This window comes from Corvus hawaiiensis, chromosome 9 (genome assembly GCF_020740725.1).
Source record: "Corvus hawaiiensis isolate bCorHaw1 chromosome 9, bCorHaw1.pri.cur, whole genome shotgun sequence".
Taxonomy (NCBI): Eukaryota; Metazoa; Chordata; class Aves; order Passeriformes; family Corvidae; genus Corvus; species Corvus hawaiiensis.
The window spans coordinates 31197600-31211336 of record NC_063221.1 but is presented as its reverse complement, the minus strand read 5'-3'; the positions used below and the strand labels follow the sequence as shown (position 1 = coordinate 31211336).

The 13737-nt window shown below is 57.6% G+C and overlaps 1 protein-coding gene across 1 annotated transcript; it reads right to left on the bottom strand.

The window, feature by feature from the left end:
- Nucleotides 1–7483: 7483 nt before the first annotated feature.
- Nucleotides 7484–9212, bottom strand: FOXD3 (forkhead box D3). The gene has a single exon (XM_048312896.1). The coding sequence runs from the start codon at nucleotides 9185–9187 to the stop codon at nucleotides 7979–7981; it is 1209 nt and encodes a 402-aa protein (XP_048168853.1). The 5' UTR covers nucleotides 9188–9212; the 3' UTR covers nucleotides 7484–7978.
- Between the last annotated feature and the right edge of the window lie 4525 nt (nucleotides 9213–13737).

The window sequence follows — 13737 nt, the reverse complement described above, 5'->3', positions numbered from 1 at the left end:
TGGTTCCCAGTGCCAGAGGGCAGGGAGAGATGGGATATCGGGAAGGAATTGTTCCCTGGGAGGGTGGGCAGGCCCTGGCACAGGGTGCCCAGAGCAGCTGGGGCTGCCCCTGGATCCCTGGCAGTGCCCAAGGCCAGGCTGGACATTGGGGCTTGGAGCATCCTGAGACGGTGGAAGGTGTCCCTGGCCATGGCAGGGGTGGCACTGGGTGGGCTTTAAGGTCCCTTCCCACCCAAACCATTCTGGGATTCATGTTCATCTACCATGCCAGGTAGCTGGGAAGCAGCTCCTCAGCTTTTACAACTTTGAGACAATATCTGGGAAGCTATTGGTGCATAAAGCTGATAGCACAGAATCCCAGGATAGGTCAGGCTGGAAGGGACCACAGCGGGGTCATCTGGTGCCAGCTCCCTGCTCAGGCAGGGCCATCCCAGAGCACAGGGCACACAGGTGTGTCCAGACAGCCTTGAGTATCTCCAGTGAGGAAGACTCCAGAACCTCTCCATGATGGCCTCACTTTTACAACCTTTCAGTCTCACCCCCTTTCATTCTCTTGAAGGTCTCGACAAAGTACGGAGCATAACAGCAATCAGAGAATCACAGGATGGTCTGGGTTGAAAGAAACCTCAAAGATCATCCCATTCCACCCCTGCCACGGGCAGGGACACCTTCCACTATCCCAGGTTGCTCCAAACCCCATCCAACCTGGCCTTTTCTCCTGACTGAGGTCAGGACATGAAACTGAATAGAAAACTGATCATTCTTAAAGCTAACACCAGATACTGAGGTTCTCATGGCCACACCTGCCAGGTGAGCTGGTAGCAGTGCTCTCCTTGGACTGGAATCCCAGGGCTGAAAGTTGTGATGGATTTAAACACAACTGCTGCAAAAAGCGAATGTCTGATCACTTACAACAGAAACATTAAAGTAACCAGACATTACTGGAAAACAAAGTGATTGATAAATTATTTTTCTCAGATGTGCAGATTATTTTTAAAATATATAAGCACTATAAATATAGTTCTGCGTAACACCAGAGATGGCTTTTCTTCCTTGATGTTTTTCCAATGCAGGATGCTGATTCCCACTATCCCAACCATTTTTGAGTGCAAATTCTTTGGACATCCTGGTCCCTCTTACACCAGCCATAATTTCAGTCTCTTGTGGTGTTGCCTCATGTGGGATGGTGTGAAGAGACTGAAAGCTGTCTTAAACAGATAAAGGTAAAAAAATCACACCGAGCTGGCTTGCCAAGGTGTTTGGAGCCATAATCCTGTGGGAAACAGCAGATTATGACCATGGAATTTTTCACAGTTTGCCTAATTTGTTATACTCAGTCATTCATATTTCTGCTAGGTAGAGTGAGTCCATTTCAGGGTTTTTGACAGGATGTCTGGAAATGACAAGTCTGTAAAATAAGGATAATCCTAGAAATTCATCCATTACAAAGTAACTTAGAAGACAGAGTTACACCTCCTGAACCCACGGCAGCTGGGGCTGGTTTGTGGCACTGCAAACACGCGATGCAAAGTGAATTCCCAGCCTAACCCCGGGGGAGAATCACCAGGGCAGATTCCTGTTTCAGCACCTCTCTCCCAGCCCCTCTCTCCTCTCCTTCTACTCTCCCCTCCAGGATTTTCCATGCCCAGAATTCCCCAAGCAGCAAGGCCGGGGAGCACTGTGATGCTCAGCCACCCCCAAGGCCGTGCGCGTTGCCTGTGGGCTCCTACCGAAACAAAAAAAAAAAAAAAGAAAAAGAAAAGGAGTTTTTGGGTTTTACCTTGGAGATTGTTGCTAATTCGGTGCTGGAGCCGGGATGGGCGAGCAGGAGCCCACGGCCGCACATTCAAGTGCATTATTTCAATTAGCCGAGCGCTCTTTGTTGCAAGGTGAAATCATTCACTCCCCGGGAAAGCTTTTTTATTGAATGCTTTCTAAATACTCGCATCGGGCACGTCGCCTGGAATTGAGTCTCTGTCACTTGTATTTCTGCGGTGACTTTGACCAGATCAATGACTGGAAAAGGCATTCAGGACACATTGATACCGCGGGGTAGGAGACGAGCGGGCTTTGGTGCTCAGGAGTAAAGAGAAGCCGATAATGAGCAGATAAACGGCTTTTCTTAACCCTTGGCGTTCTCGGGAGGCTTTAGAGCTCCGCTGCCTCCTCTCCTCTACCCCGGCTCTTTGGCTTGATGTCAGCCGAGCGGTGGCAAGGCAAATACGTCGCGGGTATTCCATAAATTTGGACTGAAATGCGGCCAGAATAATGAGAAAGTCTTTCCTGGGGCGGGCGGGGGGAAGAGCCTGCGGCCGTAAAAAGTTCCAGCTCATCCAGGATTTCGTTTCTGAGCGGAGCCGTGGTGCCGGAGCGAGCGGGGAAACAAACTCTGGAGACGTTTGCAATTGCAGATTCCCAGTCTGACCTTTTATCCCGCCACCGGGACATCTCCCGGGATTTAGCGGGCACAGAGCCGGGCGCTGCGAGCCTCTCTCTGAACCCTCAGGAGCCTCGGCTCTTTCGCATTCTCCTTTCCCGAGCAAAATCAAGATTAAACGTGTCTGAAACCACTACCTTAGCCCGCAGGGAGATGGATTTATTTTTATTTTTCCCCATGAAATACTGGCACTTAATAAAGTAATTAGAAATTATGGAGGGTCGGGGACTTGACTCCCTGTGATTCTCTGGGCGCTGGGGGACACGGAGCTTGCCTTGTCCGATCCAGGGATCCCAGCCCGGGGGATGCTCCGAGTGCTGGGTAAAGCAGAGCGAGACATTCCATTCTTTCTTGGAGAGGAGAGGTTGGGCGGTTTTCGTGTGTCCCGGCTTTTCCCACTTTGCTGAACCTCAAGAAAACCAGGATTTTATTGCACCTGGAGTTCAAGGACGCTCCCTCTCACATTTTGCCGTCTTAATAAAGTCGCGCGGTTCCTGCTTCCTCATCTTGCTTACCAAATCCTGGATTAATAAAGTTTACTTAGTTATTTAAATAGATTAAATGTCACATTTCAAATGGAAGGGGAAGGTTCTACCTTCCTGACCTATTTTTCATTTCTGATTTAGAAAAAGGCAAGATTAGCATGGATATTGCATTTTCAAGGACCTCGCCACTATTAAATAGACTGTTAAGTGCATTTTATGGCTGAAGAGTCTGTTCCCAGTTCAGTCTGGAAGACGTGCTAAGTTCATCTCTACCTGCTACATTGAACATTCACTGACTAAAATACTTCCTGTGGATGTAATACCTATGCTCTGTATCTTTTAAGTACATAACGCGTAATGGTTTAGGACTGGTAACACAGTTAATTCAATGAAAGTCCCCGGAATTGAAGTGTTGCCTCTCAAGAAAGCTCTATCGCGGGTGTTTGCCTAGTTGCAGCGATTCCCGGCTCGGGGAAGAGGCGCGGCGGTGCCAAGGGAGGCTGCGGGGATGGATGACACGGATGCTCCCGGCTCCGGGCGGAGGCTGAAGCGCATCAGTCGCCGCCCCGGGGGACGCCCGAGCCCAGACTGTCCGCAGCCGCGGGGATGGGCAGCGTAACTTGCGCGCGGAGCTCGCTGTGATTCCTCAGTCGCTGCCTTTCAACGCCAATAAAATGCCCCTGGGAATGGCCAGGCTGTTTTTCCGCCTCCCCGGAGCAGGCGGGGACAGGCCCCGAGCGCGCCTCGGACACGAGGGAGCGACCACAGAACTGCCCGAGGTGCCCCGGGAGGCAAAATCCCATCGAATTCCCCCATCCCCCGGGAACCGCGGCCCTGACCCGCACCCGCATGGGTGAGGGAAAATCCCCACTTTCCCCTAAAGAAATCCTTGCTGTATCTTTCCCGTGTGGGAGACTCCCGAGGGCCCCGCGAAGGACGGGGGGTGGCTCATCCCAAACAGAAATGTTTGCGCTCCTTCCTTTGTGTCTGGCCCAGGACACGGACCCCGAGCCGGCTCGGGCAGTGCTGGAGGTGCGGCCGGTGCGGGTTAAATCCCCCCGGTACCGCCGGCGCCGACCCGAGCCCGTAACCCCCGGGGAAGCCGGAGCCGTCCTCAAACGCTGCCCGTGTCCCAAAGGGGGCTGATGTCGCCGGCGGTTGATTTCCTCCGGCCACCTCTCAGTGCGACAGACCGAGGAGGAAAAGTCTCCGACGGACATCGCTCCCCCGGCCCCCCCGGAGCGCTCCCGGCGCTGTCCCCTCAGGTACACCCGGCCTCAGTTCTGCCCTCTCGCAGCTCCGGAGCGGGATCTCTGAGCGCTACCCCCCTCCGGGGACACTGCTGCGGCCCCGCGGGTCTCGGCTGGGGGCAGGCGGAGGGGACACCCCGAACGCTGGGGCTGCTTACTGAGATAAATACCCACGCGCGGTAAAGACACGTTATTTATAAATAACCGCAAAAGGTCTTTTCCTGCCTTTTCCAACGCTCGCCGCAGCCTTTCAACACCCATTAGCCCGAAACTTTCAGCCCCGCGCTGTGCCCGCGAGAGACCAGTGATGCTATAAATAGGCGGCGTTGGGAGCGGGTAGCGCGGAGAGGGGGGAAAGGGGGGCGCAACTCCCGCGGCAGCGCAGCGAAAACGAGAGGGTTCCCTGGGAGCCCCGCATCAGCCGAGGAAACGGCCCTGATGAGCCCCATCTCGTCCCTTTTTCAACCACCGTGATGGTTTAGAGGATTAGGGTCAGATCCTATCGCCAGATCCTATTATAAATTCCTTCCCCGGGCGGAGGGAGCGGCGGGGCCGTAATTGGAATAAATAAGGAGCGGGGTCGGGGAGGGTGCAGGGGGTGGTGGTTCTGGGTAAACTCTCCAGGCTGCGGGAGGGTCATTTTCCCGGTGTTTCGGATCTAGTTACTTCCAACACACCCCAGGGACCGACGTGACACGACTTACACTAATGGGCATCTGTCACCGGCCGTGTCAAGTTTTGCCATATGCGGCGGACAAGTTTGTGGAAGGGAAAACAAGAGAAAGAACAAGGGAAAGAGTTTCTGTTGTCTGGATGTGGCCTGTGGCGGAGGGAGCTACGCCGGGATTTGCTGCTCCCGGCTGTCCCCGGTCCGCCGGTCCCGGTCCGGCTCTGGGGGCTGCGCCCCCTCCGCTGGGTGCTGGGAAGGCCGCTCCTGTCCCGGCTGCAAACTCTCCCCTATTTGGAGACCGACTTCTGACATCCCCTGGAGCCCCGACCTCCGCCGGCAGCTTTGCGGGGCCCGCCGGAACACCCCGTTGTGCTGCCCGCTGCAAGAGCGCGCCCGGGTCGGTGTCGTCCCGGGCGGTTGCGGGCACCGGGGGTGCTCCAGATCGCCCGAATTGCTCCCGGATTCCCGGGGGACTCCCAGCCCCAGGGGTGCTCCCGGCTTCGGAGGAGCTCCCGACCCCGCGGGCCGTGAGGGCGATCTCCGTCCCCATGGATGCTCCGGGGGTGTTCCCGGATCCGGGTTCTGCGGGGATGCTCCTGGTCCCGGGGGTGCTCCCGGCCCCGGGGGGGCGCGCCCGTTCCCCGCGGGTGCAGCGGGAGCTGCCGCGCCCCCCGCAGGCCCCGGTGCGCCACTGCAGCCCCGCCGCCACCGGGAGCCCCCACCTGCCCGCACGGCCCCGCTGCCGCTCACGGTCCCGCGGCTGCGGGCAGCCGGCGGCTCCCGCGGGGAGGTGGCGGCCGGATGGGGGGCTCATCCCGGGGTCCTTCCCGAGCCCCGCGCCTTCCCGGTGCTGCCCGGCCCCGGGAGCCGCTGCCGCCCCTTTCCCGGGAAAGGCTTCTCCTGCCGGCCGCTGTCCTCGGCGATCGAGGGGAAAGCGGGGGAGAGAAAGAGAGGCCGAAGGTTACGGAGGGAGAAGCGGTTCCCGGCGGGAGGCGGCGGGCAGGAAAGTTGCCGGTGCCGCCGCCGCCGGCGCGCAGATGCCGAGCCGAGGCATCGCTGCTATGTGGGGAAATATGAGCGAGTAATTTTATAAGTAACAAAGGCTGGGGAATGGAATGAGCCCCTGTTATCCGGTGTCCTCTGGAAGTCCTGGATCAGCAGCTTCTTGAGCCTCGCAGCGACTCCGGGCAGAGGCTCCTTTCTTTTTTCCCAGGGGATCGGCTAAATATAGAAACCCCCTCGATCGCACGAATCACCCACCATTTGCTGTTTGTGTAAAACCGATTAGCCAGACACAACTGTGAAACAACTCCTTCCTCTGACACCACCACGCACCGCCACATTCCGTTCCGCGGGGTTCCGCGGGGCCGTGGGTGCCCGTGGAGGGCCCCGCGTGTCCCCGCTCCCTCCAGGTTCTCCCTGTCCCTGGCAGATAATTAGCGAGTCCTTATTTATAAAGTTCAAACGATCTCATCACCGGGGCTGCTCGGTTTATTTTAGTCTATGTATGCAGAGGTATAAATATTTACTTAGGAAGAAATAATATTTACTGCTTACCAGGAAAGCAAGGACACTTTTATTTATATATTTATTTTAAATCCACGGCTGCCAGAGGGTTGTTGGAGGGGAAATAAGCGCCTGGTTCAGCTCCTCCCGCAGCCGAGCCTGCCGCATCCCGCATCCCGCCTGCATTTTACGCCGCCGATTTTCCTAACAAAGACAACGAATTTTTTGGGCGGAAAAGCAAAATTCACGAAGGTTTTCCAAGGTGACAAAAATTCAACTTCGTAAGAGGAAGATAATAAAGCACCAAACACTGTCAGTGCACAGGAGACACCGAGATGTCGCCAGGCTCAGCCCCCCGACGCGCCGCTTTAAATATTATAACGCTATATATTAATTAATTTTTTTTATTTTGACTGTCTCTTTATTTTAGCCCCGAAAATACATATATATATATATTATTATTTCTAATTTTCGCAGCTGCCATTAAAGCTGAGTTATTGGGAATTAGCTGGGAAAGGCCGGTCCCTTCCCGCGGGAAGAACCGCTGCTTTAACCCCGATTATTTCCCTGATCTAAACGAAAGATCCGCTCTCGGACACCGCACGGCCACGGCCTGAACATATATATATATTTTTCCCTCTAAAATAAATAGTAAACATTGATTAAATCGACCCAACAGGTTTTATTTTAGATAATTTCCCTTATAATTAGCCCCGACCGCAGACCCAAAGCATACCTATTCCGGCCGGGAATGCCGCAGCGCCGGGATGTGAAGTCGAAGTCAGGCCGAGAAAAATTAATATATTTAGGGAAACATCACGGCGCGCTCGCGGGAGTCTCGGATCTGCCGAGGAAGGTCGGATTTGGAAGGAATCGGGATGATGCCAGCCCCGCCGCGGCGGCCGCTCCACGAACGAGCAGGGCCGGGAGCTGTCGCTGCGCGGCCGCGCACGGCGCACCCCGGACCGGCGGGAGGCACCGTGGGAAACCCACCCGCACCGCGACCGGCGGAACCCGAACCTCCGCGGCATCGGAGAACCGGCGCTCCGTGGCCGCGCCCCGCGCCCGTCTCCAGCCTCCGCGGCCGCGCAGCCCGTCCTGCGGGCGGGGGTCACAAAGACACCGCTCACACAGAGACGGGCAGAGCATTTTAAAAATTTATTTACAAAGTTGTGTACAACACGAAGGGATAACATTTAGAATACATATATTCATTCATATATAAACAGACTTCTATAATAGAATGACAGCGTTTTTCCTCCTTTTTTTTCTCTCCAAAACTCTCTCTTTCTTTCCCTGTTCGTTCGTTTAATATTTAAAATTTCCCCCGCTTATTTCTTTTTTATACAATTTTTTTTTTCTCGTTTGTTCGTTTATTTCGGATAAAACCGCTCGGAGCGCCGGAACCTTCAAAAAAAGTGAAAGTTCGCAGCTCCTAATCGCGACCGTCATTTCGCCTCTTTAGAAAAATAAAAACCCCGAAAGCAACGTCAGTGATTTTTGATACAAATATGTACAAGCGGCGGTGGCGGCGGCCGGTGCCCGCTGCTGCTCCGAGTCCGGGCGGCCGCGGAGCCCCGAGGGGGCGGCCGGAGCTCCCCGGGGCGCTGCTCGGGGCTACCGCCCGGGGCTACTGCGCCGGCCACTTGGCCTGCACGGCGGCGGCGGGGGCTGCGGGCTGCAGGAACTGCCCCGCGATGATGTTGGTAGGCACGCTGAGGATGGGGGCGATGGCCGCGGTGGTCCTGGCCAGCGCCAGCGGCTGGTGGGCCATGAGGGCCGACTGCACGGTGACCGGCGGCCGCAGGAAAGTCTGCGCGCTGGCGGCCGAGCTGGCGGCAGGGACGCCGATGATGTTCTCGATGCTGAAGGACGGGCGGCTGCTGGGCTCCGACTTGACGATGGAGCCTGCGGCGCCCAGGCTGTTGAGCTGCAGCTGGAGGCTGGGGCTGAGCTGGGAGTTGAAGGCTTTGCGGCTGAGCTCGCTGGACGGCAGCAGCGGCACGGCGGGCGGCAGCATGGGCCCCACCGGGGGGATGTAGGGGTACTGCAGCGCGGCCGCGGCCGCCGCGGGGTGCGTGTAGGCACCGGGGTGCAGCCCGTAGGGGCGGCCGTAGGGTCCGGCCAGGCCGTAGGCGCCGAAGCCCTGCATCATCAGCGCCGTCTGGTCCCGCAGGTGCTCCTGCTGGTGCCGCTTGAACCGCTTCCTGCGGCGGAGGAAGCTGCCGTTGTCGAACATGTCCTCGGACTGCGGGTCCAGCGTCCAGTAGTTGCCCTTGCCCGGGTTGCCGGGCTCCCGGGGGATCTTGACGAAGCAGTCGTTGAGGGAGAGGTTGTGGCGGATGCTGTTCTGCCAGGCGGGGAACTTCTCCCGGTAATAGGGGAAGCGGTTGCTGATGAACTCGCAGATGCCGCTGAGCGTCAGCTTCTTCTGCGGGCTCTGCAGGATGGCCATGGTGATGAGGGCGATGTACGAGTAGGGCGGCTTCACCAGGCTGCTCTTGGGCTTGCTCTGCCCCGCCGCCCCGCTGCCGCCGCCGCCGCTCGCCCCCTCCTCGCCGCCCCCCTTGCCGCCCTCGGCCGCGCCGCCGGGGGCCGCCCCGGCCGGGCTCCCGCTGCCGCTGCTGCCGCTCTCCGCGCCCGCCTCCGCGGGCAGCGCCAGCTCCGCCGCCTCGTCCAGCGGCAGGCGCGGCAGGGCGGCGGGGCTGCCGGCCTCGCCCTCGCTGTCCTTGCCCGGCCCGTCGTCGCCCTCGCCCACCACGTCGATATCCACATCCTCGGCCGCCGGGACGGCGGGGCCGGACATGTCGCTGGCGCTGCCGCCGCCCGACAGGGTCATCCCCGCTCGGCGGACGGGGCGCGGCGGCGGCGGCGGGGCCTCCCGCCCGCACCGGGCTCCCCCCGCGCCCCGCTCCCGCCGCTCCTCCGACCGGCCCCGGGGGCTACACCCGAGCGGCCCGGCTGCGCCCCGCGGCGCCGTCCCCGCGGGGCATGGGGCGGCCGCGCCCGCTGCTCTCCCGTCCGCGGGGCTGCCCTGGCCGCCCGGTCACCTCCCGCCGCCGGGCATCGGGGCTCAGGCGGCGCCGCCGGATCCCGCCCGCCTCGATGCGCGCCCGCGGGCGCCGCGCATGGGGCCGCTCCGCGGGCCGCCGCCGCTCCACCGCTCCGCTCCGCGGCCGCGCCGCGCACCGCTCCGCCGCCCTCCGCGCCGGCTTTTTTTTTTTTTTTTTTTCCTCCTCTTCCCTCTTTCCTCCTCTGATCTGGCTTTTTTTTGGCTGCTGTTTTTTGCCCCCCTCGGCGGAGGGAGGGGACGGAGCTGCCGGCGGCCGGGCGGGGCGGGGGCAGGAGGCCGGGGGTCGCGGGGCCTCGCTCGCCACTTTGGCAGCGCGGCGGTCCCGACTGCCTGATAGATTACTTTCCCGTTAAAGATATACTCGGAGGCGGCTCCACGTGACCGCCTGACGTCAGGCGCCCCGCTGTGAAGTCATGCAAAACTCGAGTTGTTTCATGGACTGTCAACAAAGACCGGCGGCGGCTCCGCTCCGCCCGCCCCGACGGGGCCCGACGGCACCGGCACCCTCCGGCCCCCGCGGAAAAGTTGCCGCACCGGGGCTCGCCGCCGCCGCCGCTCTCGGTGCGCCGGGCCTGGAGCCGCCGCTCTCCGGGTGCTCGGCAGCGCAGGCTCAGCGGATGCGCCGCCGCGAGAGCGCTTAAAAGCACCAAGTTTGGGCTTTGAAACCACTTTTCCTTGGGTTTCTTCTTTTTTTTTTTTTTTTTTTTTTTTTTTTTTAATTTTTTTTTCCAGCGGCAGCAGCATCAGCTGGGAACGGAAGATCAGAGAATAGCTATCGATTAATCTATTAGGTTAGTTGCAGAGAGAAATAAAAATGACTTAAAATAACAAAGGGAAACTATAAATAAAGAACCTTTTAGCCGGTTACTTTTTTTTTCCGCTTTTTTTTCCTTTTCTTTTTTTTTCTTTTTTTTTTTTTCTTTTTTTTTTTCTTTTTCTCTTTTTTTTTTTTTTTCCTTTCTTTCCGGAGGTGTTAACGACTTAATCATTGCGGGCGTTAGCATATGAAAAAGTAGGAAATGAGGGAGTGTGTGTGAATGTGAGGACCGTATTGCCGCGGCCCCAGGTAAGCCCCGGCCCGGGGAAAGGCGCCCGGCGGGGCGGGAGGGGGCCCGGCCGCCCACCCCTGTCCCGGTGCGGAACCCCCCGCCTGGGCCCTCGGCCGCGGGTGGCTCCCGCGGTTTGGCTTTTTAATCCGTCCTGCCGAGCCCTTTGCTCTTGTACTTCCCGCACGTGTTGTCCGATTTCGGTAAATACAATTAAATGAGGAAAACGCCCCAGGAGCCAACGATTTCCTATGAGCGGCGCTGGTTTAAGGAAGGCAATTCCCATCCTTCCCCCCAAAATCCACCGGAGCTGGAAAGGGTCGCTGGCCCGGCCTGTCGCAGAGCCTCTGCCGGGCCGCTCCTGCCGGGACGGGCCCGGCCCCACGGAGGGACCCGCGGGGAGGATGGGGGGAACCTTCCCGCGGGGCGCGGAGCCGTTTTCCCTCTGCGCTCCGTTTTTCCGCATCTCCCAGCGGATCTTCGCTGCCCGTGACCTCCGCACCCGCGCACCGCCCGCTCTCACACGCACACACAGAGTCACATACCCACAGGCACACCCACACACACGCACTCGTCTTGCGTGTCCCCCTGGCGCACCGCAAAGGCTCTCCCAGGCAAAAAGGAGGAAAAACCCCAACTCGGCAGCCCCCTGTTCCATTTGTTGCGCTTTTCTTAGGCACAATAAAAGTCAAATTAATTGATTCGTACTATTAATTACGGTGCTTAGCGTGAAAAGAAACGTTTCCCCTCGATTAGGGCTCTATTGTGCTAATCCCGTGTTCATTCACGGCTGCCGGCTGAGCGGGGCGGCCCCGCTCCGCGCCTCTCCGCACCCCTCCGCGGGCGCTGCGGCGGCTCCCAGGCCTTCATCTGCTGAAGTTTAGGGCAGCATCTCGAAGCCCATCCCGTTAGAAAGTATTTAGGAGCTCACCCGGGAGGAGAAAAGCTTTTCTAAAAATCAGGAAAGTTTCCCCCAAATAGCCCAGGAGCCCCGGAGCCCATCGAAGTTCAAGGGCTGAAGGTGAGCGCGAGCAGGAGCTACGTACTGCAAAGCGATAAAACAATTAATGCAGCTCCTGTGGAGGTGGAAACCCACAATAATGACATGGCCAGAAATAGAAAGTGGGTGCCCATATAGACAGATAGATTTAGCAACAGGAGAAAAACAAACTGTATCGTCTGGATCGATACGGAGTCAAATAGAGACACGGCAGTGCAACGGGAAAAGGGAGGATGGAGTAAGTTATGATAGAGAGGGAGAAATTAATTACAACTCAATTTGGTTCTAATATGGGAAAGCAAGATCCTGGCTGCGAAGCGAGTTAAAAATAAATCCGGAGGCTGAGCCTCGGCGGTGGGGGGGATTGTGGAGGAAAGACAGGGCTGGGGCAATTTCTGCTTCTGTAATCGTTTTAAAGGAAGGAGAAACCAAAGGTGTCCCCTTGCAGCTCCTTAAGCCTATTACTTTCACTAATGAGTTATATAAATCGTTGACCTGACCTGGATTAAACCAGCATTGTCGTGCGGTACAGACGTGCGGGGGTAAAGGGGCTCGCAGGAAAGGGGCTGCGGGTGAGAAATCCCTATAAAATAAACACGTCCAAGGGAGGGGACACGACAGGGACACACAGACATCCCCCGACCGGGGCTGGGGCCGAAGCGGGGCGAGCGGCGGGGCCTGGACCCCCCCTTCAGCCGGGCTTTTCACTAAAGATGTAGTTTATTAAATATATATAATTTCCCCCTCTATTTTTAGGCCTCCATTTGCACGTGTTTGGTTTCTTTTTTTTTTCTTTTTCTTTCTTTCTTCTTCTTCTTCTTTTTTTTTTTTTAATTGTAATAAATCGTCCGTAAACCCGGCAGACCTCAGTGTAAAACGAAATTGGTCATGTTTCCAAAACGGTTTCGGATTTATTTGTATTGGAAATGTATAAACATCCATTCTGTAAAAGGCAACACGTTTAATTAACGATGAGAGAGCAGTTAGGGGCAGAAAGCTAGTAAAATTGTGTGATAAATTTATGGCATTGTTAGCGTGCTTTTAATTATGGCTATTATGTTAATTATTTCACATTAGCATGGAGTTATCAGCAGCATGTCAGATTTAATCAAAACGAGCCTTTCTCTCGAAAATTGTGCTTTTCATTCGCCGCGAGGAGAACAGGGGGTCCCGAGCCGAAGCCGCTTCCCCCCTTCTTTATTTATTTAAAAATAAATAAATGAAGGCTTTAAAAAAGAGACTTCCCAATGAAAAGAGTGGCTGGACGTGATCCGGGCTGGTGCAGGCGGCAGATCCCTTTAGGCTACAGCGAGCAGCGCAGGGAGGCTGAGGAGAGAAGCGACGCTCTTGTTTTTTAGGAATTCACCATTTTCACCCCCTCCGGAGAAGGCATTTTATCATTTTGGATCATTCTGTCAAACAATATGATGTTGCTCATTTTTATCTGTCCCGTTTTACAAAGCCCCCGTTCACACTGCTGGCCAGGACAACGCGCTTCAGTACAAAAGAATAAAAGAGACAAGCCGGGAGGATATGGGATCGCTGCATGGATCAAAAAGGAGGAAAGAGGAGGAGGTGTGTGCGAGTGTGAGTGCGTGTGTGTGTGTGTGTGCGCGGTGGGGCTCGCAGCGGCCCGGGGCCGGCTCCGTGCCCGGCTCCGTGCCCGGCTCCGTGCCCGGCTCCGTGCCCGGCGCTGCCCCGCAGCTCCGCCGCCGCGGCTCCCGCACACGCTCCGCAGCCCCCGGGGCCGCCCCCCCCGCCGGGGCGCTGCTGCCGGGGGAGGCGACCCGCTGCTTCCCCAAAGGCTTTCGGCGCTTCCGTGCAAAAATAAAAAGATTTAAAAATAGAGAAATACAAAGAAAAATTAAAACCCGCCGGTTTGCCAGCAGCCGGCAGCCAGGCGGGCGGCGGAGTTTTGGGGGGCTCCGTCCACGCCGAGGTGCGGAGCGGCCCCCGCCGCGCCGGCGGCCCCGCTCCCCGGCCCCGCGCCCGCGGAGAGCCGCGGCCATCGCTCCGCGCAGCCCCGCGCAGCCCGCCCGGCTCTGCCCGCGCCCCCTCCTCCGGCCGGCCCCGCTCCCCCTTCCCCACGGGAGCGGGGGGCTGCGACCACGGCAGCTGCTGGCTTATTTTTAGAGCATTTCCATTCCTCCGGTTAATTTTAGATTGATCCATTATTTAGCCCCAGTTCGCCTTTAGGGAAACCCAAGCTGGGGGCGGCCGGCGATCCGCGGCCGCGGGACTTTCCCCCGTACGAGGTGCGCGGCCGCGCA